Consider the following 26818-nt stretch of genomic DNA (forward strand, 5'->3'; position numbering starts at 1 on the left):
ACAAATTTCACCTTGTCCAGGCCCTTAACACTCTGGGTAATCCAGTCAATACCAGGGAAATTAACATCTCCCACCGATCACCTTCCAACCTCTTTCTTTACCTCTATCTTCCCTTCCCCCTATCTGGCTCCTTTTGCCCATCATTCCCTTTCTCACCTGGTTCCACCTATCGCTGCCAGCTCCTGCCTCATCAACCCCCTTCCCCTCCCCACCCCACCATCTCTTTGTACTGGGTCACTCCCCACTGCACGCTCAGTCCTGATGCAGGGTCTTGACCTAAACATTGACTATCTCTCTGCCTCCACAGATGTTCCCTGACCTTCTAAGTTGCTCCACCAGTTTGTTTCTTACATTATTAGTTGTTTTGCTTTGCTATTAATTTTATATCCTCTTTCTTGGACTTGAAACCAATGGAAGTAATTTTTCTCAAACTGTATCATTTGTCTTCAAACTTCTCTTGACCTTCTGCTTTCTAGAAATCAAGCACATTTTTTTGATGTAATTTCTATTTAAAATTAATCCTTTGTACCTAAAACACAGAACAAAGAACATAGAACAATACAGCACAATACGGGCCCTTCGGCCCACAATGTTGTACCAACCTATATAAACACCTACTCCATGATCAATCTAACCCTTCCCTCCTACACAGCCCATAACCTTCCATTTTTCTTGCATCCATGTGTCTATCTAAGAGTCTTTTAAATTTCCCTATTGTATCAGCCTCTACCACCACCCCCAGCAGTGCATTCCAGGCACCCACCACTCTCTGTGTAAAACAAAAAACCTACCTCTGACATCTCCCGTAAACTTTCCTCCTCCAACCTTAAATGGATGTACTTGGGTATTGGCCATTGCCACCCTGGGGAAAATGTGCTGGCTGTACACTCTATCTATGCCCCTCATAATCTTATACACCTCGATCAAGTTGCCTCTCATCCTGTGTCGCTCCGAAGAGAAAAGCCCTAGCTCGCTCAATCTTTCCTCATAAGACATATTCTCTAATCCAAGCAGCCTCCTGGAAAAGGTCCTCTGCATCCCCTCTAAAGCTTCCACATCTTTCCTATAATGAGGCAACCAGAACTGAACACAATACTCTTAAGTACTCACAATACTGTTTGAATGTACCTTTGGAACATTCGAATGGACTCCTGCTGCTCTTCTCCAGGCCACTCTAGTATTTCTAAGTTGTAATTCTCAGAACTATATAAAAAGCTTCAGACGTGATTTATTAAGATTTGGATACCGTGAAAAAACTTAGTTAAATTATGTTGTATACTTCTAGTTAAAGGACTAACATTCCATTAACCTTTGAGATTTTTGAACTTGACTGCTTCATTTTAGGAATCTTTTATAGATGGACTGTTAGATCACTTTGGACCTCTACTCTTATAATATTTCTACCATTTATTTAGTATTCTGTTTTCTCAATCACTGATTCAAAATGGATGATCTCAGCTGCAGTTTCACTGAATCACTTAATCTGTCAAAGTCCCTTTAAGAGTTTGCACTCTTGACTTGGCATGGACAAACTTGAACAATGTAAATTAATTTTCTCTCCTAAATCAGTATAGATACTTGTGAGATACTGAGTAAATTGCATTTCCACTTTGAATAGATAAGACATTGTTCCTGCTGTCTGATTTCTATTGCCTAACGAAGCCAACATTCACCTTTGATTCAATGAACTTTAATCTTAGCAATCATTCTATAACGTGGAATCCTTTCAGATGCCTTCTGGAAGGCCATATAAACCATATCCGTAATAGTATCTGTTACTTCATTTACACCTTCAAAATATTTAAGTAGGTTTACTGGATGACCTACACTTAACTTGTCTCCCTAGGCACTCAAGACTCTCAAAAGTGATCAGTCACTCTTTTGGGTGGAACCTTTAATTAAAATTGTTAGATTAACAGTTCTGTAATTCGCATCTTTCTCAGAATTATAAAAAGGGTTACTTAAATAATGATGTTAAGATAAATGACCATGTTCTTTGGTTCTTTGTTCTTTTTCAGAGTTCATTGTTATTCACAATGGAATCATTACAAACTACAAAGACCTGAAGAAGTTTCTGGTGTGTACATAAACAATACTTAAAATGGTTTTTGTTGATTTATGTTAACTATACGAGAGAGAGGGCAAATACAATGAGTATGGTTCCACACCACTTGCACCATCCCTACTCAGTCTAGATCACTGCCCAAATCAGGCAAACAGTGCTAACCACTTGCATTACTGTAGCTTGATTACAAAAGCATGTTGTTAACTATATTAGGCACATTGGATACATTAGAAGTTCAGGTTGCTCTCAATATTTTCTTAAAAGTGCCACTATTTTCCCAAAAAAATCTTTTTTCCACCACTGAACCCATTTGAATTCAAACGTATGACTGAGGTGGGTATTGCGAAGAGGTTTCCCTGTCCTATGCACTGATTGGCACTAACATGTTACTAATATATTCTTGAGAAATGGTTGTGATTGAAAGTCTGGGGATATGTTATTGTTCACAAAGACTTGGCTGAAGCAGGAAGCAAATTTGTAAAGAATTTTTTATATATTATCAATAATTTCAAGAAATTAAAGATTAATTTTCATAGAAGGACTTGAAATACCCCATACAGGCCATGCCTGGTAATGAACAGGTTCTGTTTTTGTTTTGGCATCTATAAGTCGATTTTGTCCATAAGTTAGAAAATACACAAAAGTCACTCAGTGTGGTAACCATACCTCCACTGTATAGTAATGAATGGCATCAAAAGCACATGACTAAAAAGAAAGAACAATTACTAAAAGTAGAGAGAGGGGGGAAACTCATTCTGTTACTCGTAGGAACAAATGTACATTGGACTTTTGTTTTTAATAATATTATAGGAGCTTGTTTGTAAGTAGGGGTGTCCATAAATCGGGCTTTCATAACTTGCGTGCGGCCAGTAGATTTTTTCCTCCAAGTAGCCCACCCAGTGTTCTCAGTACAGTTATTCAGATCTCTTGTAATTACAGCAGCTATCATTAGCTCATCTAATTACTTAGCATTTGTCTTCCAATTCTGTCATCTGTGTGGTACAGTTCAGAAATGGATTTCCATGCAATTTTTCAGCCTTTGTTATGATAGACTAATGCTGCACCACGTCACACGGTCTGACAAGCTGTGTTAACTTGCATTTTAAACTTTCTGCACAGCCAATTTCTGTAAAGCAGGCAGATGTAGTTTGTTTCCTCTGCCCAGTAGGAGAAGCTAAGTTGCTATTTCTGAGCATTTGTATCAATTTCTCTAAGACATATATCTCTCTTTGCAGGAAAGCAAAGGTTATGAGTTTGAATCTGACACTGACACGGAATCTATGCAAAGCTGGTCAAGATACATGTATGACAACCGTGAGAATGACATCAGTTTTGCCACCCTGGTGGAGAGGGTTATTCAGCAATTGGTAATATTTTAGGAGGAATTTCTTTTCCTTGTTTTTCATGTAACTTAAAACAAATAATAACACTCAAAGGACATTAAATCACTATTAATCTACCATTCAAACTTCCGAACAGGCTCTTAATAACTTTGTATTGCATTACAAACAGGAATTCATCTAGACCCATCTCGAACCCTGTTTATTTTTCTTTTTATTTAAAAGATCTACATTGGCTCTGCTTCTGAGATAGGATCTTGGGGCAATCTTATTTCAAGCTTAATCTCCCATGGCATTGTTTAAGCACACAACATTTATCTTGAATTCTGAAATCCTTTTTTTCTTGTTTGTATTTTTTTATTTCACATTTCGTCTCATGTATCCATTAGTTTTCTTTAGCTAGCTGTTTTGCTGTTTATTCCAACAGCACATTCTTTGATTGCTGTTTATAAATAAAATAACTGTTTATTCCACACTAATTTATGTTGTCCTTGTGAAAAATGCTCCCTGCCATTAATCCCCATCACTCCTTAAATATCTCTTTCTATTTTGCGATTTCCATGATCAAAATATAGAAACTATTTCAAATGTCCTCATTCTCTAATCACAATCTTTTTTGCTCACTGAACCGCACCTTAGCTTTTGTACGATGTTAGGATAACATTCACCTGTTGTAATATACAGCTGCTTATACAGAAATGCTATTCAAGAGTGAACTCCAAAGCCATCTTCAATATTATGATTCCTCTCAAAACTAATTTGGGACTTGTCTGAATGAAAAAAATAAAACAATAGTTTTACACTTGGCTTTACAAAATATCAGCATTAATTTTGTCAAAGCACTTTTGGCTCTGAACCAAAAATTTGTGGGTTCAAGTCCAACTTAAGAAAAACGAGCCTATAATCTATTCTGACTGCAGTTCTCAAGGGTTCCCTACGTTGTCAAGGGTTGCCAGTTTTGGCTGAGACCTTAAACTATTCTACCTGCTCGGGTGAATGTAAAATAAAATCCCAGGGAACTAATCAGGAAAACCCAGTGCCTTTCTCGCAGCATCCTACCCAACATCCATCCTTCAGTTATTAATATCAGATCAGATTAATTGGTCATTATTCTGATTGCTGTTTGTGAGATCTTGTTTGTGCATAATTTCACTCTCTGCTTCCTGCATTTAGAAATTACTATAAAGTGTTCTGGGGAATCCTGAAGCAAAAGGCACTTACGTAAATTCAATTTCTTTGCACCTTTTGTTGAAAACCTCCCTTGGAAAAGTGGAATCCAATCATGATCTTGTATTTAGTTTTGCTTATAACTCATGCACCTGCTGATCACTCAAGTGCATTCAAAAAGCTCAAAAATGTGCAAATAAAAATCATGATATTTTCAGAAGGTATTTGACACTTAAAAAGCTGGTGGTTAAGATAAGAGCAGCTGAGAGTCTGAATAAATAGGCCGCCTTCAGGCTGGAAGCATGCAACCAGTGGAGTGCCCCAAGGACCAGTTCAACTATTTACAGCTTGTATTAATATCCCGGAGGAGGGGGCAGAATGTAAAGTATCCAAGTTTGCTGATGACACAAAAATAGGTGAGAGGTCATATTGTAATGAGGATATTAGGACTCTGGTGGGTTGAGTGAGTGGGCAAAAACTTGACAAATGGAGTTTAATGTGGAAAGTGCAAGGTCATGCACTTCAGTAAGAGGCATCTGAAGGCAGCTTATTATCTAAATGGGAAAAGACTACAGATGAGTGAAGTTTGGAGGAATCTGGATATTCTTGTGCACTGGGTTGATGTTGAGATGCTTCTACTAGTCTGATTTCAGATGAGGGGATGCAGATACAAAACTGGGGAGTGTTCATTAAAACTGAACTTGCAGGAGGGGTGGAAACTCTCTGGAATTTTCTACCCCAAGGTGTTGAGGTGGATGGATCATTGTGGATTTTTTAAAAATAAATAGATTAATTTTTGAAAGATCAGGGAATTGAGGGTGATGGGGAGCTGGGCAGATCAGTCATGATCATATTGTATAGTGGGACAGGCTTGAGGGGCCAAGTGGTCTACTCGTGCTATTGTTTTCTTATGTTCTTGTATGGTCTTGATTTTACCATGAGGAGAGTGAATTTGGATTTAATTAGGTAATAATTTCTCTATTGATTCAACTCTATGTACCATGTTTCATGGATAAAATATGAACCCAGTGGTTAAAAACATGAAAATTTTGTTCTTATGGTTTGTGAGTTACAAACCATTTCCAGTTCTCTGGTAGCAGGGCAGAGGTTTTAGTTCCCATGTGAGTTTATCGGCTGTGTCTTAAGTCCTTATTTTAAATGTATCATCTCTATAAACTACTATGAACTTTTGTGAAAGATTATTTATTTCTTTTTGTGCAAAAAGAAGTGAGTTTGTCTGCAGTTATTTCATATTATCCAGGCAATACAGTAGGATACTGTACCTGACACTTTAATCTTGCGCATTGACTTTAAAATTCATGAGGACTTTGTCCTTTCTTATGATTTAAAATTCAATTGATGTCAGAAAACTTCATGTGAAGTTTTAGCATTGCACTAACAGAAAAAAATCACAATTGGAAGTAAATTGCAAATCCAAAGCAGCATTACTTATTGATAACATCACCCTTATTGAATATCTGATATTTTTGAGCTATCCCAATGAGTTTTGTGATGAAGTTGAAGACCCTCTATTATAATATTGCTTGATGAGGTTTCCTGTGTACTTAATTTATTTGAATACTGTGTCATGTATACTGAGAACATAAAGCACACTTTGTGTTTAATTTATCGAATGCAGCACCACCCAAATCCTCCTGGCAAAGCCGATGATACTTTCATCATTTAGATCATATTTTCAGTTTGGTTTCACCCTTTGGGTGTAACATTTATCAAACTTGGAATAACAGAGGGAAAAGTGTGGGATTCAAGTTGCTTTTTAGTTTTGAATAGATGCCACATATGTTTTTTTTACTCCCTGTTTAAGCTTGTGTTTTGTTCTATAGGAAGGAGCTTTTGCTCTGGTACTGAAGAGTATCCATTACCCAGGTGAAGCTGTCTGCACCAGGTATGTAGATTTGGTGTGCTACTTGACAAAGCAAAAAGGAAGATATTGTCAACATTATAAGTTTTAATTTCCTAGGGAGAAGGCACAGCACTGGGACTTGCTGATAATATATTAAAGCTTACTGAGCAGTATGTACTGAAATATGTTTGTTTCATGATATAAACGTGATCCCGTAGCAAGTTTGAGCCCTGAGGTGATGGTGTGGATCTTTGGATTTCAAATGGTGATGTAGCTGACAGCACTGTAGAACAAATGAAAATAATAGACAGAAAGGTTTGTAAATAGAAGAAATGAATTGTGGGTACTGGGGATGAGAACTAACTAAAAAGACAAATTTTGAAGAGACATTATAACAGTTACATTTCTGAGATGATCTGTTGGAAAAAAATTTCCCGTGAAACTTCTTATTGAAAACAATGGTTCGAGTGCATTTAGTTTTCACTGAGGTTGATATTTTTGGTTCGAGATTTATCTTGTAAGAAAATGGTTTGGGTTTATTCATGTCTGCAATTTTATCATAAGATTTAATCTGACTTTTGAGTTATACTACTTGAGTCTGATTTAAATTAAAAGAGACGTGTACTGCAGTTTGGCCAGCAGGAGTTCAACATTCACTCAATGGGGAATGCAGCATAGTACACTAGGATCAGGAAAAGGGAGGAAGATAATCAAGGAAAAAGGCCGAGAGCAACACTAAGACAACCAACGAGTAAACTTGGCACAGTTTGATGTAGAATATTAACAACAGCCACTTAATTTAAAGATTAGGTAACTTACCAACATAATTATCACAATAATAAGTGAATAATTTAGTTTCGGAACTGCAGCAGCATGTCGTGGCTTGGTTCAGCTTAACATAGATTAAGATTTTTTTTATTGACAGAGTGAAAAAGGCACTCTCAAGTTCTTGCATTATTTTGTCTCTCCGAATTTGTACAAGTGAATTGACTTAAATTATTATTCTGAGGTTCAATGTTTGATCCATGTACTTTCAAGATTTTCCCTCGTGTTTTTTTTATTTAGCTCCTTTTTGATATCTGAGAATAAGAAGTTTTTCAGACCTTGCATTCATCAACTTTAAATCTTTACTTGAGGCAGTCCAACTAGTCACAATTTTCTATCAAAGTCAATTTTCTAATTAAACCTTGACAAATATATCTGTACTCAATTATCAAGGAAACAATAAAGGAGCCTTTGTTGGGACGAACTCTTTGCTCAGAGGTTCTCTTCAGGGTCAAAAGGTCAGCAGTGAGATTCCAGTTAAAGCTATCCGTTATTAAACTTACTTTTCTCTGCACTTAATTAAAAGTTCAGAATACATTTTAATGTTGCTGGAATTATTTGAAGTCACAAACTAACTGACTTGGAGACTGGGGGATCTCCTTTAGCTAATTATGTCACTTGGTTTTTCTCTGTCCAGCATAAATTAAGTTCACATGGTATTTTGCCTCAGAAGTACTAAAATTATGTGTGGCAGTTAACCCTAAAATACTGGAAATAAAATGTTTTTGTATCTCTTGTTCAGCAATGATTTGCAGTGCTGATTCTGACATTATGTTTACATTGTTCATACGTTTCCAGATTAATGGCAATTATAGTTGTCCTCCATTTCAGTACAATAGTCATAGAGCTGTACAGTACAGAAACAGGCCTTTCGGCCCAACCTGTCCATGCTGACATGATGCCCATCTATGGCAATCTCATTTGCCTGCATCGGGCCTGTATCCCTTTTTTTCCATTCCTATTGAAGTACCTGTCCAAATTTCTTTCAAATGTGTCTACCTTTGCCACCTCTTCTGGCAGCTTGTTCCACATAACTACCACTCTCTGTGTGGAAAAACATGCCCCTTAGGTCTCCTTTACATTTCTCCCCTCTCACCTTAAACATGTGCCCTCTTAGAACTAGCCTATCTTTGGAAAAAGACTCCAACTTTCTACCCTATCCATGCCCCTCATAATCTTATAAACCTCTATAAGGACATCCCTTAGCCTCTGTCACTCCAATGAGAACAAACCCAGCCTATCCAATCTCTTCTTGTAACTAAAGCCCTCCATTTTAGGCAACATCCTGGTGAATCTCTTTACACTCTGTCTAGTGCTACCACATCCTTCTTGTAATGTGACCAGAAATATACACAACATAATACTTTGAATTCCCTCTATTGTGTGTGTAGGTTGTGAGGTTAGTTCCACAGTGATTGAAGACATGACATTTGCTCTTTCATTCCTGAAGCTAATGGTGTTTATTGCTGAGGTGGGTGAAGACAGCTAAGTTTGGATCAGGGTTGCAGATTTCTCATATTGTGGGCCACATTGGATACATTGTGTTGTTCATATCAGTTATGAATGTTAGAATAGGCTTGAGGGTTTGATTGTTACGTTGGTATGTTTGTTTTTCCACATTCAGAAATATCAAGAAAATTAATGTTGATGTGTTTCATCTCTTCAGGCGTGGGGGCCCTCTGCTTATAGGTGTGCGAAGTGAGCATAGACTTTCAACTGACCACATCCCTGTACTGTATCGCTCGGGTAAGAAACTTTCATCACCTTGTTCTGGATGTGTTTTTGGTACGAGATCCTGTAGTGCCACTAACAGTAAGATCCCCCTCAGCTTATATTCACATTAATCAAAGTTGTTTAATTTCCTTGGTCTATCTCTAGCTTTTAGCATGTTCCATGTAACGAACTGGCTGTGAGTCAGTGCGGCTCTGTACAGGCCGCCCCCCCCCCCCCCCGGATAACAAATGGGGTCCATTCTTAGAGAAGTCCTTAAGTCGATTTTGGCCATAAGTCAGAAAATGCACAAAGAACACTTGATATGGTAACCATTCCTCCACAGTATTGTAATGAGTGGCATCAAAAACGCATAAAAATGGTAAGAACAATTACTAAATGTGGAGAGAAAACTACTTCTGCCATTGTACTTTTGAATTTAATAATATTACAGAAGTTAGTTTGTGTGTACAGGTGTCATTTGAATGCATCTTTTCGCACATTCTTGGCCTTGTGACTCAATGTTATTACACAATAAATCAACTAATTCTTGCACACCAAGTTTTTATCCAAGTAAAACAGTATTGAACTGAAATCTGTAATGCAGCAATAGCAAGCTGCGCAAAACTGATGAAGTGTTCAGCTACACCCTTTTGGCCTGCCAGTTGAGGCCAATCTGCTTTCAAGTGGTCTGGTCAAATGAGAAGCAACTCTGATTGTGAAGAAAGATGTACATGAAGGGGTTGCCCACTTCCTAGCAGCTGACATGGACAGCATTGATAAAGAATGAAAACAGGATATCCTCATGTGGAGAAGGTACATGACCTGAGAAAATGAAGATTGAAGTGGAGGCTAAAATGAAGAATTGAGTTTCTTTAGATAGCCATATGGTGCATTCACTGTGCTATTTGGGCCTGTGCCAGAGGTCAGAGTAAAGTTGTTATTTTCAACCCTTGGTCTGTTCTGACTTAGTTGATCATAGGCTAAAAGGCAATGAGGCATCAAAAATGGTAGTGGTATCCCTAGCCTGGGGCAGGGGGAAGATGTATGAGTGTGGGTTTGTGCCCTTGGTGATTATGTAGTGATCAGATTCGAAGCTGTTAAACGGGATAAAGTAAGTCTAGTAGGGGTCCACAGCTCCAGGGAAGGGCTCAAATTTGATGAGCCGCATTCTTGAGGTTTGAAAACGGGGAAAGTTACTAGACACTTTATTCCAAAAGGACTGGTTGGACAGGAGAGTGTAATCACGCAGTATTCAGACTTGGGAATCTGGAGGAGCACCAGCCCGTATACTTATCCAGCAGAAACACGATTCTTGCTGCCTGTGACTGCAAGAGCAGAAACTACAAGAAGAATGAGCAAACTTACCATAGGACCTTAATGCAAAGGGCCATCCAAGTTGGGGGAGTGAAAGGAGGAGGCTGCATAGTTCGAGGGGTAGATGCTGTTCTCTGCAGCCATGAGCCTGAGTCCCATGGCTGTGTGTCCTGGTCAGTGTCAGGACTAAGTACATCTCCTGAGAGCTGGAGAGGACTTTAAAATGGAAAGGGAAACATTTAGATGTCATCCCTGTGAAAACCAAAGAACATAAATAAGACAAAATAGTTCTACTGAAAGATTTTGAGTAGCTCTGTCCAAATTAAAAAGCAGAAACAGAAAGGTAATAATCTTTATGACCTGAGCCAGGCACAATTTGGCATAGGGTTGATAAAGTCAGGGAGTTGAAAGTATCAGTCAAAGATTATTGTTGGAGAAATGAGTTTCAGTTTATTGGGTACTGCCACCAAAATTGGGGCATGGGGACCAGCTCCTTTGGGATGGGCTTCACTTGTAACAGGCTGGGAGCAGTGTTGCAGCAAATTGAATAACTAGAATTATAGATACTATTTTAAATAGTGCAGGGAAGGTTCTGGTGAGGGGAAATTTAGAAAGTTATAATACAAAGCAATAATGCAGGTTAGCAAAATGGGAACTGGTAATCAGAGTCGGATGGATAGAAACAAAGCAGATAAACATAAGATTACACTTTCAATGAGAGGGGAAAGAAGATTAAAAGAGAACTAACAACTTCTTGCATACAACCTTTGTAGCAAGATAGTTGAATTCATGGGCACAGATGGGTACAATCTAATGGCCATCAGAGAGATGTGATTGCAAAATGACCAAGCTGACATTAAGTATTCCACAATACTTCTGGAGGGAAAGAAAAAATGGATAGCCTTAATTTGAAAGAATGGGATAAAAGCAGTGGAAAGAAAGGACGATAGCTTGGAAAGTCAAGTGGTGGAATCAGTTCAGTGGGAGATGAGAAACGGCAGAGAGGCTGGAGTTGTCCACAGCCCCAGAAACGGTTGCAGTAAGTAAGGGCGTAATGTAAAGGAGGAAATTAAAGCTGCCTTTAAGAAAGGTAATACAACAATCATGGAGGACTTTATTATATGTTTTGACTGAACAAACCAATTTAGCAGTAATAGCATGGAGGATGGATTTGTGAATTACATAAGAGATGGTTTTCTAAATCTGTGTTGAGGATCCATCAAGGGAACAGGCTATTTTAGACATGATATTGTGCAATGAGTAAACTTCAATTAATATTGTGCAGTTAAGGGACCGTTTGGAAAAAGTGATTATAATATGACAGAATTTTATTTGAAGATTGGAAACTATTTGGTTCAATCAGAAACTGGGATTCTAAATCTAAACAAGTAATGAAGGCATGAGGTGTGAGCTGGTTATGGAAATTACATTAAAAGGTATGAAAATAAACAAACAATGGCTAACGTTTAAAAATTAATACCTAGTTTAAAGCAATAGTAATATCCCTTAAGGCTTTAAATTTCAGCAGGAAATGTGGTCCAGCCATGGCTAACATGAGAATAAAGGTAGAATTAGATCAAAGGCAAAAGCTTATAGTGTTGCTAAAAAGAGCAGTAAGCTTGAGGATTAGGAGAATATCTGAATTCTGCAAAAAAGGGCCAGGAAATTGATAAGGAAAGGGAAAGTAGGATACAAGAGTCTAGCAAGGAAACACAAAAACCTATTTTAAAAAGAGATTACTAAAAGTTAATGTGAATTTCTTATTAGCTGCAACAGAAGAAATTATATCGGGGAATAGGGAAATAGCAAAGAAATTAAACAAGTACTTTGCGTCAGTCTTCATAGACAAATGCACATAAATCCTGGAGATAGTGAATGAGGAGTTGAAAGAAATTAGAACAGGTGAAAAGCAAAACTGGAAAAATTTATGGAACTGAAAGGCAGTGATTTCTCAAGACCAGATGACTTGAACCCCAAGGTTTTGAGAGGTGGATGTGGAGATACAGAATGCACTTTATTATTGTGTAGATTTTAGAACAGTTCCCACAGACTGGAAGATAGCAAATATGACCTCATTATTTAAGAAAGAAGGGAGAAAACTGAGAAATACAGACAATTAGCGTGACATCTTGCAGAAGTGATGAGTACACTTAGAAAATAGAATTAGGCAGAATTGATATGGATTTATGAAAGGGAAAACATGTTTGATTAGTTTGTTACTTTTAGGAGGTTGTAACCCATAGAATGGATAAAGGGGAATCTGTGGATGTGTTATATTTAGAAGGATATTCTTATGAAGGAGAGAATTTGCAAGTTGATTCCTTGAATGAAGGATTTGTTCTTTAAGGGGATATCAAATGGGATGGGCTAGTAAAGTTAGAATAAGAGGAAATCTCATTGATTGGTAGAGCCTACATGAAGAATCGGCAATCTATTCCTGCTATTTCTTTTAGTCTTAAATGATGCCCTGAGCATTAAACAGCCTGTTGACAGTTGGTGAATAAGTTCAGATGAAAAACTGCTCTAGTGCAGAAATTTAGGAAATGTACCTCATCATAAATCCAGGAGGTTGCAGACAACCTCGGATAGGGGAGAACAGAAATACAAATTAGATTTTCGAGTGACACATGATGTCAAAAGTCTAGGTGTGTGTTGTTGATCTGAATTTGATTCTGAAGGTCAGTTATACAACATTCAGGACTGCACTGTTTAGTGCAAATTAAACATTGGGAAAATATTCAGGTTGTTAGATTATAGAATTTATTAAATATTTCATTTAAAAATTGTACAGAATGTGAAAACATGAGGATTTAGTGCTTTACTTTTCAAGAAAGATATGTCAACATAGAGATGACATTGTTCTGTTTGTTATTTTAAAATAGTTGCAAACACAAACAAGTGAATACCTTCACTGTGAAACCCACCATGGTCAGATATATCCAGATGTAACCAAGTTATAGGATTGGATGGGTGATACAAAGCTTCTTGCTGATTTTCAACTTCAGAATCCTTTGCAGAAATCAGACAATTGGGGAGCCTTTAGGTGAAATAGATTAACACTATTCTGTTGATTACTTTTTTTTAAAAAAAGAGAAACTGATTGCTTGATCTATATTGGCAAAAAGCAAATGGTTGTTCAAGTCTAATGTTTATTTACTTCCCTCACAAAGAATCAGCACCCAGCTGGTTTGAACTTGAGTACGGAGATTTTTTTCCGTCAGCTTCTGAATGACCTGAGCCAAACAGAAAGCTCAGTTGTGAAGAATCAAATATACTAGTTGGTGGTCTTTTGCTCTTAGTATTTTACTTTTATTTTGTTAACTTTATATTTCCAGCTAATTTTAAAATGGATGACAAATCTGCAGAATCTGAAAGCAATGGTTTAGACCAAGTATTGAACCTTGACTTAGTTTTTATGCCTTGCTTTATTCTGCGACATGGCAAGGTTAAATCTGGCAGTGAACTTGGAAGGGTTAATGGACAGATTGGTGCTGCTTTCCTGTATGAGTCCGTAAGATGGGACCATGCAGTGAATATTAAAACAGAAAAGACTATGGAAACACTCAACAGATCAAGTTGTCCTGTTCTTAACACCTGAGCTCTTCAGTGTTTCCAGTAATTTCTGCATTTGTGTCAGATTCCTGGCATTTGCTTTCCACTTTGCTGGATGATTAAGTTGCTCAGTACACAATTGTTGCTGTTGCACAACAAAGTTCAGCATTGTTTATGCTCTGACTTTGAGCTCTAAGAAAGTTAACAATTGGAATTGCATGTTCAGCAGGCATTCAGTAATTGACGTTACTTTCCTGTAAGTAGAGACTACTTTTTATATTTATTCTTAGAGTGATAGATTTATAATTTGTACAAGAGTTTTGTATGTTAACCTGTAAACAGAAAATGTTTACTCTATGTACAATCCTTGCAAAATGTTAAAAGCAATGTCTTGTACATAAGTTTCATCTGTGGGACTTCAGTGTAGTTTATCTCATGGAAAGCAGCACCAATCTCTATTAATGTACAATTAAGAATGAAGTATCAGGCTTGTCTTTGGCGTACAGAGTTTTGCATGTCTTTTTCCTTTCACACTTTTGGGCATTCTTGTTTGTGGTTGAAATACCTGAAGAGAGTGGGATTTTGCTTTGAGTCTCATTCCACTGTGGTATAAATTTAGATCACCAATTTCTTTCTCCTCCTGTTATGCGTATCAAGAAAAATCAATACAAGCTATAAATGGTCCACACGCTTGACTGATTCTTATAACACCTGTTAGTCACCCTCCTTAACATTAAAGCTTTAATTATTTGTTAAACAAAATGTATTTTTAATGTGGGCAAATATGGGGAAGATTTTCTTTGGTGCTTCCAGTGAAGAACTTCATATCCTGAGATGCACTAATCCTGATGCGATTTAATCCATTAAAATTGCTTTTACCATTATTACAAATCTTGCAGACTACAAACTACCTAAAATCCCAATAGATGCTTCTCATACATGACCTTGTACTAAGAGAACACAAATTAAAGACCTGCTTTGAGGTGCTTTCCAGTGGAATTAATAGCTATTGAAAGGAACAGAAGCAATTCAAACTTAAAATAAATAAATTTGCATTTTAATGGAACAGGATGTCCCAATATCCTGCACAGCCAATGATTGTCAAATGAAACCATTTGATATGCACACATTCATTGCAGGTGAAGGTTTCACAAATAGCTAAAGATAGACAAACCAGTTACTCTTTTTGGCTGAAAGAAGAATGTGGGCAAAGACAGCTGAAGAACTTACTGTTCTTAAAATGGCAATATTTTTCATGATCCTTGCTCTGATGTGTAGTCCTTAAGAATCAGGTGTTAAAGAGGTAGGTCAAAAAAGGTGATTCCATCAGCTTAGTGTACTTCTGAATCAGAGAAGCAATTGGTTCATTCCTCTCCATGGACTGAACCCAACCTGGGTCAACACTTCAATGAAGTCCTGAGATATTACTACCTCAACATTTATAAGTGGGCAAATATACTTGTCCAAAAGACTGCACTTCAGATCATATAGTAATAGGCAAGGACTCCAGTGAAGTGTTTCTCTATTGCTTCAAGTTGTGAGGTCAGCTGGTTTGGACTCTTAGTTAGTTGGTAGCTCACAGAAGCAGCCCTCTGTTCTTCCCATTTGTTACATTCACTATTTGGCAGAGTATAGGTACATTTCTACAAGAAATGCAGAAAGTCTGCAGGCTTTGCTTGTGAGTTGAAGAGCCCCAATCCAAAGTAACTTTAGTGAAGTCCCTGGACCCTAATGGAGGTGCCATAAGGAAGTGAAAATGATTCAAGTAAATACCATCGAAACAAAAAATGCTGAAAATACTCAGCATGCCCAGAAGCACCTGCAGAGAGAGAGAGGAGCAGTTACATTTCACGACCATCAGAACTGGAAAAGTGAGTAAACAAGTGTGTTTTGCGTAGCAGAGACATGGAGAGAACAAAAGCAATGTTTCTGATAAAGTGGAAACCATGATTGTCCAATGAACAATGCTTTCAGAGGTGTCTAGTTAATAAATGAATGGGGGCTGTTCGAGAGGGGGAGAAAAAGGACATGCTGGAACTATGAAATGCAGAACACTTGCTGGCTGGAAATACCCAATGTTTCAGGCAGCATCTGTGGAGAGAGGGAAAACTAAGTCAACTTACAGATGGATGATCTTGCAACAGAACTGGAAAGACCTGGTACAAAAAATTGTTAAATTTATTATTGATTCACAAGGGCTGCAACCTGCTTAAACATAAGATGTGGTTTTGTTTCTCAAGCTCGTGTTAGACTGCTTGGAACATAGTCGGAGGCCAAAGATAGAGACGTGGGAATGGGATGGAATTTTAAGTGACAGGTGACTGGAAGCTTAGAGTCACTTTGCAAAATGCTCACCCAATCTTCATTTGGTTTCTCCAATGTAGAAACCAACCTGTGAGCACTAAATGTGATATACTAGAGTTAAAGAAGTGCAAGTAAATTGCTGTCTCATGTGGAAGGACTGTTAGGGTCTCTGGTTGGTAGGGAAGAGGTTAAAAGGGCAGGTGTTGTGTTTCCTGAAGTTACATGGGCAAGTGCTGTGAAAAGCTGAGTGGTTGGTGGAGATGGAAGAGTAAAGCAAGGAATTGCGAATGGAGTGGCCCCTTCGGAGCACTGAAATTGGAGGGAAGGGGAAGACGTGTCTGAAATTACAGTGGATGAATGAGGAGGCTGGAGAGTGGAAGGTGAGCGCATGAGGAGCAATATCTGGCTGGAAGGAGGGGAGTGAGAACAGAAGTACGGTATAGAGGAGATGCAATTGAGAGCATTGTTAACTATAGTGGAGGGGAAGCCAGGCTTAAGGAAAAAGGAAGACATTTCAGAAGCACCAGTGTGGACAGTCTTAGAACTTGGTGTAACAGTCTTTCTCCCTCCACAAATGCTGCCTGGTCCACTGGGTATTCTCAATATCCTCTTTTGTTTCAGATTTCCAGCATCCGCTTTGTTCTGCATTTCAGTTCCAATATGCTCCTTTTTTAACCCCCCCTCTAAGTGACCACATTCATCTGTTATCAAGATGGCTTCAAAGACATTGTGTTTCCTAGACAGTCTTGGTCCTCACCCTATTACAGACAATCCCCTTCATTCTTTCCAACCATCTCCCTCCCCTGCTCTGCATCTTGAGCACAATTGTTTTCTCACTTTTCCAGTTCCACTGAAGTATCATTGACCTGAAATGTTAACTCTCTATTGATGCTGCTTGATCTGCTGAGTATTTCCAACATTTTCTGTTTCTTTTTGTCGATTTCCCAGCAACTGTAGTTCCTTGATTTTCAAAATCCCAAATGTTTATTTTGGTTAAATGAGTGATTCAGTCTCTTTATATAAAGAATTGTGGACTTCCATTGAAATGTTACAAGGGATTGCTGCATGGGTCTTGTTTTCTGTAAGGCGGCGGTCTAAGATAATTTATTCTGTGCATAAGCATTGACTTTATGTTCTGCACTCTGCAGCCAAAGATAAGAGCAGCTGCAGCCTACCTCGTGCAGACAGCACCACCTGCCTCTTTCCAATGGAGGAAAAAGCCGTTGAGTACTATTTTGCATCAGATGCCAGGTAAGCTCAGTTGTCCTAATTATTAGATTAGCAGACATCTCGAACTCTTACATTGTACGTAGAACATCAGTTTTTAGTGTGTAGTTCTGTAATCTGGTTATGTCTGAAGAACGGAACTGATTGGAAAATATTATAATTGGATGTGTTTGTTTTTTCTTCTGGTCAGCCCACGATACAAGAAATGTCATATCGCTGGAGAGGTTTTTAGAGAGGTTTAGAAGGATATCGTTAAGGCTTTGATGTGAGGAAAGATTGGCTAGGCTGGGATCCTTTTCTCTCGAACTGAAGAGGCTGAGATGTATTTAATCACATGTGGAAGCCCACATCGAATGAGCAGAAAATTCCACTTTCCCCTTGCAGAAAGGTCAGTAGTTAGAGGGCATGGATTGAAGGTAGTATGTAGGATTAGAAATTTACTTGTACATTGAGAGTTGAGAAAAATGAAATATAGAGTGGAAGAGCGTGAGGACTTGATGTGTCATAATGTGCAAGGCTATGGCTGATTGAGGTGGAATTGAGTTGGTTTCAGTAGCTCTTTTTCAGCTGCTGTGACCTAGACGGGCTGGTATAAGTCTTTGATTAAAGTCTAACTGTGCCTGGAGCAGGAATAAAAGGCTTGTTTCTGCCTTTCCAGGTAGAAGGAGTGGTCTACTGAGATCGTAAGATTCTACTAATATTTGCAATGTTGTAAATTGTAATATGTCATGCTTGTGTCCAACAGTGCTGTGATTGAACATACCAACCGAGTTATCTTCCTGGAGGATGACGACGTGGCCGCTGTAGTGGATGGACAACTCTCCATTCACAGGATTAATCGCAGAGCCGGGGACCATCCAGCTCGGGCCATCCAGACCCTGCAGCTGGAACTGCAACAAATCATGAAAGGTAGGGTTGGGCAGATTGCTAAGAGTTGTACTCTGGAGAGTTAATTTCAAAGAATAATTCCTTGATCAAGAAGCAGAGGGGTTTAATTGGTAATTGGTTTATTATTGTCACATGTACTGAGATACAGTGAAAAGCTTTGCATGCCATTCAGATAGATTATTCCAAACGTAAGTACATCAAGGTAGAACAAAAGGAAAAACACTAATTCACAGAATGCAGAATATAGTGTTACAGTTCCAGAGAGAGTGCAATGCAGGTAGACAAATAAGGTGCAGGGGCCATGATGAGGTAGACTGACATATCTCACTGGCCTCTTAATCTTATCCTGTACTTAATTGTTTGGAAATTGTATTGAACGTACAGCATAAAAATAGACTATTCTGTCCAACTAGTGTTTATACTCTGTAGATCTTTTCCTGTTACATTTACTTGGGGACTTGAGTTAGAAGGAAAGACTGGATAGGCTGGGGCTGTTTTCCCAGGGGTGTTGGAGGATGAAGGTTAGACCTTGTAGAGGTATATAAAGTTATGAGGGGTGTAGGTAAAGTGATATTTTAGATATATCCCCTTATGTTCCAGTATTCCATTCTCTCTTACATGCCCATCAACTGCACTCTGATTCTCCTAGCACCCACCAACATGAGTGGTTATGTACAGTAACCAGTTAACCTGTCAACTAGCACATCTTTGAGATGTGGAAGAAAAGCAGACCATCCAGGGGAAATCCATGCAGTCAGGATGAAGCTACAGACTCCACACTCCATACAGCACAATTCATTACTAAAGTGTGTTCACTTTTTTTTTAGATGAACTCATTTTATAGAAGCACACCTCTGTAAAAATTGATGTCCTGTCTTCTAGGGGGAATACAATGAGGGATGGGGAAAACAGACTAAAAGAAACATTACAATGTTTATCAGGAGTAACTGACAGTGCTCCCAATGTGAAAACAATCATTTTCCTTTGATACCATCTGTATTGGTGTTACCATCCCAGAACTGTTGATCGTGAAGTTGGCACGATATGAAACAATACTTCACCTAATCCCCTCTAAGTGGTGACATCACATCATAATTTATATTTCACCTTCTCTCTCGTTTTACTTGCAGGCAATTTCAGCTCATTTATGCAGAAGGAAATCTTCGAGCAGCCAGAGTCTGTTCTGAACACGATGAGAGGAAGAGTCAACTTTGATGAGTATACAGGTAACGTGAAGATCAGTTATTTCACTCCATTCACTTTCTCTGTTTGATGCCCTGCTCATAGATAACTAAGACCTAGAGTCTTGGTAGTTCACTAGTTCTCAACTCGCAAGAGGTCCACTCCCTTTACAGCATTGCCAGTGCAAGAGAGAAAGCAGGTTTCTTGATGTATCTTGAATCAGAGACCCTGCAAGTACCAGTTATACTATTTGTGTGGTTCATTGTTGAAATCAAGTGTTGTCAAATACCACTCTTTGTTTAAATTGCCTTGCTGTACTCATTTGTGTTATTGTTCAGTTTAACATTTTTGTCACTCTTCCTGCCCTTTCTAAAAACAAAATGAATTTTTTAGTTTTGGGATGCTGGTGAATTGGGAGCAGAGGCATTTTTCCATGAATATGAAATACTTAAGATTCTGAAGTTAGCCTTTTTATCAAAGATCATTTGGCAACTCTGTATTTTCTATTTAGCCTTGCTGGGTACCTAATATTTAAACATGGCTATTTTTTAATGTAATTTAAGCATCTTTTTGGATTGCACATCGGAATAGCACCATATCAAGCAGAAACCTTGAGACTCCCAGCTCCAGGAAATCGCTCATCGATTTACTTTGGAATCAGAATGTGTTTTAGCCTTGGACGTAAACTGCTTCTTGAATGGGGAAATGCTTAAGCATGACACTAAAGATGCGATACACGTGTACTTCTATGATATCAAAGTTACTGGCAATCCTTATTTGAAAATCGAATATTTCAGTTCAGAATTTTTGAGGATTTGCTGCCTTCAGAACAGATTTGGGTTTAGTTTTTAATATATTGGAAAAATTTCATATCTGAATGCGGCAAAGGAAGTATAGAGGTTGGTAATTGTCAAGGCCTATTAACAGATGTATTGACTTCCTTGTGAAAATACTGTTCTGCAGCTAACAAAACTTAATGTCTTACATGTGTACAGGCTGCTAGAAAGGTGGGCATTAGGGCTATGAATGAGGTAGGATGTTTAAATATTGCATTGCTATTCTCAACAAAGTTACTAGCGATGCAATAAGTACAGATGTGAAAGACCATCCAAGGTAGTTCATGTATTCAGAAAGGCTATAGTATCTACCTATTAAAGCTTAAAGTTGTTCCTCCTGTAATCCCAGGTTTTCACTTAGGCTTCTGAAAACAAATATCAGTCAGCCATTTGTTCCCTCATGACTGATTCACCATTGATTGATGGTTTATCTGTGACATTTCCATTTTTAATCTGCCTTTGGCCCATATTCCATTTTAAAAACTTTGGTTAAGGAAAATATTATTTATTGGCACCAACATGTCAGCCAATGGTTGGCGGTGGACTGAGTCTATGACTCCCAGCTAAGTCGGTAAACTGCACAGCTCAAGCAACCCAGTTCAATTCTGACCTCAGGTGCCATCTGTGTAGAGTTTGTATGTTTGCCCTTTGCTCTGGTTTTCTCCCACATGTCAAAGATATGCTGATAGATTGATTGTTTACTGTAAATTACTCCAGTGCAGGTAAGTTGCAAAAGCATCTAAGGGAATTGATAGGTAAGTGAGAGGGAATAGGTTACAGGGAAGAAGAGGGGCATAGGACTGATGGGATTACTCTGCTAGGAGCTGGCATAGATCTGATGGGATTAATTGCCTTGTATTTTATAATAAGTAAATAATTAGCAGAGGGAACAAACCACAGAAATAGCTCCTCTTGACAGCAGAACATTTCTTTAAAATAATGCAGTGATTGAAAGGTAATTACATATATTTTTCTGTGCATTATGAAATCAATCAGCAGTGTGGTCACCAAGCTTGATTGATGGAGTACCTAGTTATCTTTACTCTGGCTGGCCATAGCACAATCAAATGCAGCATAAGAAAAATATATTAATTTTCAGATTTAAGACTAACAACTGACCTAGAATTAATTGCCATATGAAGCAGAGAGTTCCAAATGTTGACCATCTGCATGCAGAAATGTCTTCTAACCGCACCTGACAGACTGGCTCTAATATTTCTAATGGTCCCAGATTCCCAAACCAATGGAAAGTTTCTTTCTATTCACCCTAATAGATCTCCCTAGTATCTTTAAAAACTTCTCCTTAATCTTCTAATGTCCAGAGTATAATCTGTTTGCAAGTTCATTACAAGTGTTGATTGCTCTTCATGTGAAACCCTTGCTGATATAAATTCTAAGATTGCCTCTGGTTACTTTAAATGTGTGTGCCCTTGTCTGACCCTCAAAATTCCATGTTTGATGATAGCAGTCAAGAAGGAAAGCTGTAAATGTGAGATAAAATTAGGGTTCTGAAATTTTTCAGCATCTGAAAGAAGAGATGGATGTTCAAATGAATTGTGTTATTGCAGCAATCTTCATCGTAGAGAAAGCCGTTCAAGAGTGTAGATACAGACTAAGCTGAAGTATAATTATCATAAAGGATATAACGGAGAGCAACAAGGTTGATTATAAATCATGAGGAAAGGTTGTAATATCTTAAAACCATATAATCTGGAATGATGAGGTTAAGGTGGTGTAATATTTGCTATTTATTCCAATTGTGGTTTTTCTTACTTTCAAGATTCAAACAAGTTAATTCGAGACTTGTTTGTGAATGTGATAAATCGCTCTAGGTACAGCCATATTAGTTATAAGCACACCAGATTTATCTGTAAATTTCTATCTGGTACAAAGAAATAATGCTTAATATAAATGACGGTCAAAGTCTGTTGACCGGAGGCTCATCATCCAGATGACTGTGGTGTGGTCTGCAGGGTTTCATTCTTCTAGTCATTCTCCCTCGCGTTCTCCCACACTCTCTCCCTCAGATTCAGTTCTTTTGTGTGCTTTTTCTTCTTTGATATTATTACATGATAACCAATAGTCTCCTGAGCAGTTTTACACCATCATTTTTATCTAGATCCATTGCACTAATTGTTTCACATTGTGTTACAGATGTCTTTTACTTCAGTGAAACTCATAAAGTCAGAGTCATACAGCATCGGAAGCAGGCATTTCGGCCCACAGTCCATTCACACTAATCCTACACTGATTCTGTTTTATTCTCCCCATGTTCCAGTCAACTCTTCCTGATTCAACCCCAAACCTGCACCAGGGGTAATTTACAGCAGCCAATTAACCAATCAACCCGCATATTTTTGCGGCAGGAAACCAGAGCACCCAGTGGGAACCCACGTTGTCACAGGGAAAACATGTAAGCTCCACACAGCGCCAGAGTTCAGGATCAAACTCTGATCACTGGAGCTGTGAGGCAGCAGCACTACTCACTGTGCCACCCAAATATTTTTAAAGAGTCAGAGCAAAGCATGACAAAACCACAGTTAAGATGATTAGGTATAATTGTCCATTGGAAAGGTAGGATTCATAAATTGTCAAAGCAATTTGCAATCTACCTGTCATTAGAGAAAGCATACAAGCAAAAAATTAAAATCAGTATTTAAGAAATATAAATTTTCTAATTCACAAGATTCATAGTTTCAAGATTTCACAGGAATGACCCAATGATCCTATGCATCCAGTGGTGATCCCTCTTTACTGTGAGTACAAGTTAGTGAAGAGGCACTACAACATTTCAGGTACACTTCTCTGATTCACAATACCAGCTTGGAAGATGAGATTGCTGTGTCATATGATGGGTTCAGATTGAAAGCATGTTTGCAGCAAAGTAGACCATGCTTCTAAAAAAAAGTTAACATGCAATTTAATCTTGCAGGTTTATGATTGAAAATGCACAATCTGTGGTTCCCAGATTTTAATTACAGAGACTCAATGGTACATCTTGCATTTCCTTTGGATATACAGCCTGTCAGTCCTTTGGATGTTTCAACCCCTCCTTTGTCCTCTCGGATGTGTTTGAAACAAGTCCTGTCTTTCATTAACACATTGTTGGTAGATTTAATATACATGTTCTCTCTGTTTCAAACATACCACAGTAGTATCCTGATTTTTTTTTCCCACAGTATATTTTAAATATACTCCCTCTTCAGAGCATTCTTTACAGTTAACATTTTTTTTGCCTTGGCTGGTGACCTTACAGCATGTTAATACAAGGTTAATTCATGTTTGCAGTTGCTTTAACAAACTTTAAAACACACCTGCACGACAATGTCAGTGTTAAAACAATGCAACATAGCAGCACTTTTGCGTAAGCTTATATATTTAAAACCTCTTAAAATTATGTGGATTCAGACATGGAGTCAGAAATTAACCCGAAATATTAATTTGAGTCAGATGAGTAGAAGATTAATTTGAAATGCTGATGGGTAGATATAAAATGGATCTATGAGAAATAATCTTTACACAAATGATGAGAAATTGGAATGCTCTATCAAGATCAAGATGAAATTGGATGTCTGGCTGACTGTGTTTAAACAAGTAGGGGCGAATTCACTGACCCAAATGACTTTTTCTTATTATTCGTCAATAATTTCATTTTGTTGTGGTACCCGATGTTCATGTAAGAGTGATGAATGTTTGTCCTTTTACAGTAATTCTTGGCGGCTTACAAGATCATATCAAGGAGATTCTGAGATGTAGACGCTTGATCCTCATTGCCTGTGGGACAAGTTACCATGCAGGTGTTGCTGTAGGTATATCTTTGTGATATATTAGTTTAATTTATAGTTTGCTCTCATCATTGTTGGAAGCCACAATGTCATTACTTGACAAAGCAAAGCAATTTTGTGTTAGTAATTTTGCTTTAGTTTACAGACAATTAATTTTGATTGCTGCTGATTGCAGCATGCAAAACAATAACTGTTATTTGGGCAACTAGGTTATCTTGTGCATGAGGGGCAAAGACCATCCTAGTTTCCATGGTTTTTCTATGATGTGTTTAGTTCACCTCAACTGATTTTGAGAAAATGGGTGCAGTTTTATTGACAGTGTGGTTTGTGAAGAAAGAAATTACATGGTATGTTACCACACTTAGAATCAGCCCAAAGTAAACCACATAATGGGGGAATATAGTTTTTTTCAGTGATACTGTGTTTAAGATTGATGTGCTTTTACTTAATCTGTCTTTCATCTTGAAAGTAAATTCTGTGGGGTCTGTGATTATTCTCTACACTGACTCCAGTTCAATGAACTTCCCAAATCAAATATCTTCTACATAAAAAAAGCTGCATACCAATTATCCCTTTTTTTTGTGAAACCTCCTCAATCAAAGCAACTTCAAAGTCCTTGTTAAATCTTTCTGCCGTCTTGCCCAATAGTAGTGATTATTTTCACTCCATAGAGTAGTGGAAAATTTATGATGATAAAGAAGGCCATTTGGCCCATCATATCTGTGCATGTCAAAAATTGAGCTTGGCCTAATTCCAGCTTCCTGCACTAGGTCCAAAGCACTGCATATCACAACTCTTCGTGCACATCCAAGTACTCTCTGAGAGTGACGAGCTTTTCTCCCTTTACAAGTTGCAAAGTTGCAGACTCCTACTTAGCTTGGCCCCCTCTAATTCTTCTAAAGTTTACTTTAAAGCTATGACCCTATTTCAAAGAAAATTAGGTTCTTCTTTCCTCTTTCCAAGTCCCTCATAATTTTACACATGAATTAAGTCTCTTCTTGGCCTCTGTTACAAAGAAAACAATTCTAGCTAATCTAGTCTTTCCTCATAGCTACATTTTTCCAGAGCTGGAAACATCCCCTCTGCACCCTTTCCAGTGCAATCACAGTTTTCCTTAAATATGGTGACCGCAACTGTACACAGTACTTGAATGATGATCTAACTAGTGTTGTATACAATATTAGCAAACATCCCTACCAAATGCCTCTCTGTTCCTCAGGCCTTTTTAACCACTTATTAATGTCATGCAACCCTTAAAGTTCCCTCTGTTGCTCCACATCACTCAATATCCTCCCATTTATTGTATATTCCCTTGCATTGCTACCCATCCTGAAATGCTTTACTTCACAGTTCTACCTGCTTATCCTGCCACTTATTTTTAGATTTAAATAATTTTCATTTATTACAAAAAGCATGGAGATAAACACTGAACATGGAAAGTGTCTGTAACAACAAACAATCTGCTGCAGCATCTGTGGGAGGAAAGGAATTGCCGATGTTTTGGGTCAAAACCCTGCATCAGGACCTCCAGCAGATTGTTTGTTGCTCCAGATTTCAGCATCTGCAGTCTCTTGTGTCTGTAAGAGTTTCCCAGTCACAAGACCACCCATTAGCCATTACCCTTCTTGGCAATGAGCTAATTATGCATCCAGTTTTCCATTCTCTATGGATCCCATTGGCTTTTACTTTCTCTTGACAACATGCCTTGCAGTACCTTGTCAGAGCTTTGCTGAAATCCTTGTAGCCTATGTCAAATGTGCTGCCTTCAATGAGCTACCAAGCTTGATCATCGAGAAAATTCATTTGAGTTAGTAAGGCAGCATCTTCTCTTAACATGTTCCAGTTAGGCTCGCCTCCAATGCGCCTTTTGGACTTGGTTCTTGCACTGTGGCATCTCAGAATCGGATTTATTATCACTGTCTTAAGATGTAAAACTTGTTGCTTTGTGGCAGCAGTACAGTGCAAAGACGTAAAATTACTATAAATTACAAAATAAATAAGTAGTGCAAAAAAAAGAATAATGAGGTAGTATTTATGGGTTCATGGGCCATTCACAAATCTGATGGTGGAGGGGAAGAAGCTGCTGAATTGTTGAATATGGGTCTTCGGGCTCCTGTACCACCTCCCCAATGGTAGTAACGAAAAGAGGGCGTGTCCCGGATGGAGAGAGTCCTTTGTGATGGATGCCACTTTCTTGAGGCACCATCTCTTGGAGGTGTTCTTGATGGTGGAGAGGGTTGTGCCCGTAATGGAGCTGGCTGAGTTTACAACCCTCTGCAGCCTCTTGTGATCCTGTGCATTGGAGCCTCCATACCAGGCTGTAATGCAATCGGTCAGAATGCTCTCCACTGTACACCTATAGAAGTTTGTAAGAGCCTTTGGTGACATACCAAATCTCCTCAAACTCCAAATGAAGTAGAGCCACTGGCATGCCTTCTTCATGATTGCATCAATGTGTTGGGCTCAGGACAGTTTCTGAGATGTTGACACCCAGGATTTTTGGCATCTTTGCCAAAGCCATTTTAACTCGCTGTTTCTTTTCCTCATTCAAAGGATTTCATTATAAGGAGAGCAGATGGATTCTCTCCAACCTGCCAGTGCTGTATAAGAAGCCTTACATGAGTGGAAATTGTTAATAATTATAGTGGTGCTTAGCATCCTGCTGGTGTCAGCCTTTTTCTGCTTATTGCTCAGATTTCCTGCTCCCTGAAGCAAATTTGGTGCTTGGGCTTGGATTTTGCTCAGTCCCCCATCTG

The 26818-nt window shown here is 38.3% G+C and overlaps 1 protein-coding gene across 1 annotated transcript in view; it reads left to right on the forward strand.

Moving 5' to 3' along the window:
• The window catches only part of LOC127584211 (glutamine--fructose-6-phosphate aminotransferase [isomerizing] 1-like), a 76536-nt gene that overhangs the window by 25668 nt on the left and 24050 nt on the right, over nt 1–26818 (forward strand). Inside the window, 8 exon segments of the mRNA XM_052040817.1 lie at nt 2019–2077; nt 3301–3432; nt 6417–6478; nt 8928–9007; nt 17293–17395; nt 18117–18280; nt 19390–19485; nt 23985–24082. Coding sequence (XP_051896777.1) covers nt 2019–2077; nt 3301–3432; nt 6417–6478; nt 8928–9007; nt 17293–17395; nt 18117–18280; nt 19390–19485; nt 23985–24082 — 794 coding nt within the window.

The sequence above is a fragment of the Pristis pectinata genome, chromosome 29 (assembly GCF_009764475.1).
Source record: "Pristis pectinata isolate sPriPec2 chromosome 29, sPriPec2.1.pri, whole genome shotgun sequence".
Lineage (NCBI taxonomy): Eukaryota > Metazoa > Chordata > Chondrichthyes > Rhinopristiformes > Pristidae > Pristis > Pristis pectinata.